The 5,140-nt window shown below is 34.0% G+C and overlaps 1 protein-coding gene across 1 annotated transcript; it reads right to left on the bottom strand.

The window, feature by feature from the left end:
- Nucleotides 1-251: 251 nt before the first annotated feature.
- Nucleotides 252-3,883, bottom strand: LOC111403736 (protein ECERIFERUM 3-like). The gene is made up of 11 exons (XM_023032342.1): nt 3,623-3,883; nt 3,285-3,508; nt 2,964-3,199; nt 2,538-2,757; nt 2,303-2,430; nt 1,898-2,154; nt 1,696-1,803; nt 1,394-1,600; nt 1,081-1,191; nt 762-935; nt 252-605 (listed from the first exon to the last, which is right to left on the bottom strand). Exons 1-11 carry the CDS (start codon nt 3,671-3,673, stop codon nt 426-428), a joined length of 1,896 nt encoding a protein of 631 aa, XP_022888110.1. The 5' UTR covers nt 3,674-3,883; the 3' UTR covers nt 252-425.
- Nucleotides 3,884-5,140: the final 1,257 nt, after the last annotated feature.

The raw sequence follows: 5,140 nt of genomic DNA, 5'->3' as shown, positions 1-5,140 counted from the left end.
ATTCACTAATTGTATTTTCTTTTTCTTTGTATATTGAGGCTATCAAATTAAAAAAGATAGTTAATAGGCTTTTTAAATAATTCTTTGCTTGGACAAAGCCTCTTAAATGAAAATCCCATTAAAATACTTACAGACGTGTTTAAGGATAAATTCTACATAAGATAATTTTGATACAGATAAACAATGTTGGTTTGAACTACTACTCTTAATAATATTGACATTTAAAATAATCCCTCCTAGTCTTGATGAAATGAAGCCGTCCAAAAGCATATTAAATACACACATGAACAACCATTCAATTACATGAACAAGCAAATAACATCGGAATGAAACTGAATTTTATACTGCTAGCCTATTAGAAGAAATGAGTTTCAGCTTGTGTCGAGACAAAACATTTTTCTTCTCGCAGATAGAATTTTCAATTACTAATACACAATTTTTCTGATACTGGAAATGGGCTTCAAACCATGTTTCAATGCAGCTTTCCATACTATGTCGATTCTGTCAATGTCTATGGCCCCGACCTCATGGTGAGTCCAACCTTCCAAATAATGAACCACTCCACCGGCATGGCAGGCATGCACTACTCCTCTTTCCATTGTATACTGCACCAAGGTTGTGTAGTATTAATTATTTTGACACACATTTTTAAGTTCGGTCCAGCATACAAGATCATGTATTTAAAGATTTTAGATATTTTATTTTTTTCGGGGGTATATATTTTTTCTTGAAATGAAAGAAAATAGTATAAGAAAATTTACTTCACAAGCTCCTAGCCCTTCAACTTCCTCAGGCAACTTCATGGCAGCAAGAGTACCGTAAGAGCAATCTCTTCTAGATCCATGAATTGCTGGAACCACAAACTGATAAAATTTTGCTCCAGATGGGGCAAAACTTTGCTGGCGTGACGTGATCCACTTGCCAATTATCCATGTCTACAATAAAGATATCATGATTCGAGTCAATTTCTTTGATTTTTGGCCTGACTATATAAAAATAAACAGGAAAAAATAACGTGCAGGATATTATACATTTCCTGAAAATTAATCTTAGTTAATTTCATTGCTATGATCTACATACCCTACAGTTTTGTGCTGCTTGATACTTGGTCACATGGACTAAGTACTTCTGAGTATCAGCTGATGCTTCTTTCTGGATTTTTCGAAATCTTTCAGTGGATAGAGTTAGCATCTGCATCATTACATGCATAATTCAGTTTGATTAATTAACCTAAAAGATCGTTCACCTCCTTTATTGTGCACTGAATGCATAATACTTCCAGGAAATTAAGATAAAACCAATGTTGTGATGGATGATCAATCAAAGTATCAAAAGGCTCTTTACTAGTCGATAATTATGAATACTTCACTACTATTATACGTGTTGCACGTACCAGAACTCGGACATTTTTCCTGCAAAGATAAAGAGCAATGGCTCTTCCAAGTTTCGAAGTGGCTCCAGTCAAAAATACTTCAGTCACATCCTCAGGAATCTCATGGAGGATCGCGGCAGCTGTCAAGGTATTACCATGGACCACTCGAACTTTAAGGTTCGGGTGCTTGTTAACGAATAGCGTCCCACCTCCATTCAGAGACTCATTCTACATTCAGACATACTAAAACTGATTATGCCTGTAATTATCAATTGATCATTAGAGTTAAACACGTCCCTTAATGTGCAGGAGGGAGAAGTGACCTTATTTAAAGCAGCAAGGCTAATAACTTTAACTCCCAATCTATCAGCCCTAAGAATTGCCTCTTCTATTTGTTTATTGATGCCTTCTGCAGCAAATGGCAAGAAATACTGAAAAAATAAATAAAGCCAACCAGTTAGTAGCAATTTTCATGACAAATTGATGCACCAATTTAAATAAAATCTTAGCAGTATTCCTACAAACCTGAAAACCAAAACGAGGGACGATCCAGGTTTGGTGCAAACGATTCCTAAGGTAGTAGAATGAGTTTAGGAATGTCTTCGACTTGGCCCACATAATTAGCATCGCCAGAAAAGAAATTGGCAAGAACGGTTTCAAGTGAATTCTTGTATAGTAAGGCATAGATGACACAGATCTTGTCACGAATGGCGCGTGCATGGCCGATGACATATCCACCACATGTGCTAAAAACACGAAATCGGGAACTCTAGAATTTTTACCTGAATTTTCAAGTAAAATGGATCAAGTTACAATTTTTTCTTCTCTCTTTTTTTCACGATATGAAAATTTAAGTCCATTACAATGGATTTGTTTCATTTGCATGTTTCTTAATGCTGATTACTGATCATTGACAAGATAGTTATTAACCTGAATCTAGACTGATTTTCTTGTGCATGTCCCTTGATTTGCTGTTCAAGGTGTTTCCCAGTGCATCAAAAAGAGGCATGAAAAGGCAATAGTTGGTTCCCATTTCAACATGATGCAGACTATGGTATCTGCAGGTATCACCATATTTACCAGAAGAAAAATGAATCAGAACTTAACCCTACAATGAAATTTATGAGTATAGAAGACAAAAAGGCAACTTCTATATTTCACTTACGTTGGGGTATAGACGATATATCTAAGCAATGGGATCTTATCAAATATCTGATGGGGAATGATTTCGACGTTGGAATGACCTAAGCATCTCAGTGTATCAAAGATCAACACATAGCCATATATCAAGCTTAAAGATCCATATCCAAGCACAAAAGAACCAATTATCGGAATTCCAATCACAATTGTCAACAAAAGATGTTCCAAAAATGTAGCATGTCCAGCTGCAAATTATCAAATGTAAATGTATAAGTCGAAATAAATACAAACAAGCTAATAATAAATCTAGGAGTTTTTCTTTATCATTTTTTTTTTTTTTAAAGGCCTGATACTGATGCTATAATTGACTGACAAGTGACAGTAAGAAGGTTGACAAAAAATTCAATTCACTGTAAAAATTAAAATGGATATTAATTGTCTTATCAGTTACCTGTATACACTTGTGGTACAGGTGATGAATGGTGCACTGCATGATAATGGGTGAAAAGATACTTATTTTCATGAAAACACTTATGTATGTTATAGTAAAGGGGCTCTGAAATCGTGACGTGTAGCATTAATACTACAATGATTCCCTTGTTGTTCCATACACCAAGAGTTTCAGGATCTGAAAACATGGAAAGCCCTAAAGCAGCTACAATAGCTTGAAGCAAGATAAAATTGTCCCTGAACAAAAAATAAAGAAGAAAAAAACGCTTAATAAGTCATAAAAATAGGGAAAATTATGTTCAAGCCAGAGATTAATTTTTACCAGTGCCATTCTTTGTCAATCTGTTTAAAGTCAACTCCTTTCTTGATAATCACACGATTTCGTGTGAGGAAAAGCATGCTAGTATAGGAAGTCCATGCTTGATACATGAAACCTCTAAGCAAACATAAAATTATGATATGAAGACACCAATTAGAGTTCCTGATGGTATCATCTTGATATCTTGTGTAAAGGATTCTTGCAAGAAAAGGTCCATAAAGCATATACTGTTAACCCAAAAAAACAACGTGTGTGTATCAGAATTGATAACATAATTATATAGGATCATAAATAATATGATTTTCACAACGTGTTTTTTTTATTTTTTTAGTGAAATATACCTTAAAATTGCCCAAGATTTCCCATGGCCAAGCAGACAAAGGTGCACTCATGTTTGCAGTAAAAAAAAACTTCTTAATTTCTTCAACTTCTTCTCTTTGGAAATGTTATCCAGCGGATGAAAACAACGGATTCCAAGTTTCAGAAAGTCAAGGATAAACCATGTATAAGATGAAGAAGAAAGTGTAGTTATGTAAAAATGAAGCACCTGTTTCTTTCTTTCTTTAGCACACTTTTATGGTAGGCAAAAATGGAGCATTCATTGTCGCGCTATCTACCTACTTATATAGACGGAAGATGACAAATATATATCTAAATTGTGTGGGGAAAAGATATTTATCTAAATTGTCAACAAGCACCTTCACGTGGACTTCATACTTATCATACAATCAAAAGTTTCCTGAACAATTTTCATATATGAGTTTTATCAATACATGAAATCATTGCAACTGTCTACTATGCTACCGTTTAAAGAAGGAGATATTATCAAGTCTATCTTTAGTTGATTTTTCTATAAAAGGCAATGCTAGGGCGTGTGGACGATAAGTTGAGAATACCTATTAATGGATGAGGGTCAAAATTTCACGCTATTCCAACAAATTCAACCATTTCCACAGCTAGAATCTTGTGTAATCCAACGACACGTGCAATATCATTTCGAACTTATAAGATCACTTGACCGTCTCAATAAAAGTTTATAAAAGATAAATTTATTTATTTAAATTCTGTTCAACGTATTTAAGTTTTGCGATAGATTGAGGGTCGTCAATATTCAACAGGCAGATCTTTATTTTCTTGACTTGTACAAGCAGTTGGTGGGGGGTGGCAGCAGAATTTAATGTTCCAATTTATAATATGAACGTGGTAGTGAGGGATGGGCTGGCAGCTGAGTTGTATTGCAATTAGAAATTAAACTCTAATAAATTTGTCATTTTCGGGAGGCCAAAAATGGTCGATATAAAAAATGGGAGTCGCATTTTCCAGCTAATTCAAGGTCTTTAAATTGGAAGTAAAATTTGCACCAAACTACATAAATAAGTAAATTATGTGTGGGGACAAAATTTTGATGCTCTTGGAGTTAAAGTTTGTATGGACGAAATAGGTAATAAAATCTACACCATAATTAATCTCATTAAATTACAAAAATTGTTTTAATCTATTTCTCGCCATCCATTTTCTATTTTTGAGTTTTTGAAATGTTAATTAACCTGATATTTATTCTTTGTACGATTTTTTTCTTGAAAAAACTAAACAATTACAATATGTCCACAAAAATTAATCTCTTAGAGTATTATGTGAAAATATCAATGAACGTGTTCATTTATCAGAAGGAATGAAAATACAATAGAATGTAGAGGTTCAGTCAATACTAAATACTAGCACTGATATTAACCCTATTAAATGAAATCTAACAAAGATGAAACTATTTGTCTTTTGTTGACCTCGATATTTGAGTACAACAGATGCCGAGTCCACTCGCGTTCACATGAGCTAGTTCCAACACATAGGGACGGATTGCT

The sequence above is a fragment of the Olea europaea genome, chromosome 11, assembly GCF_002742605.1.
Source record: "Olea europaea var. sylvestris chromosome 11, O_europaea_v1, whole genome shotgun sequence".
Classification (NCBI taxonomy): Eukaryota; Viridiplantae; Streptophyta; class Magnoliopsida; order Lamiales; family Oleaceae; genus Olea; species Olea europaea.
Note: the sequence above shows the minus strand (reverse complement) of the source record. Positions and strands in the feature narration are given on the sequence as shown.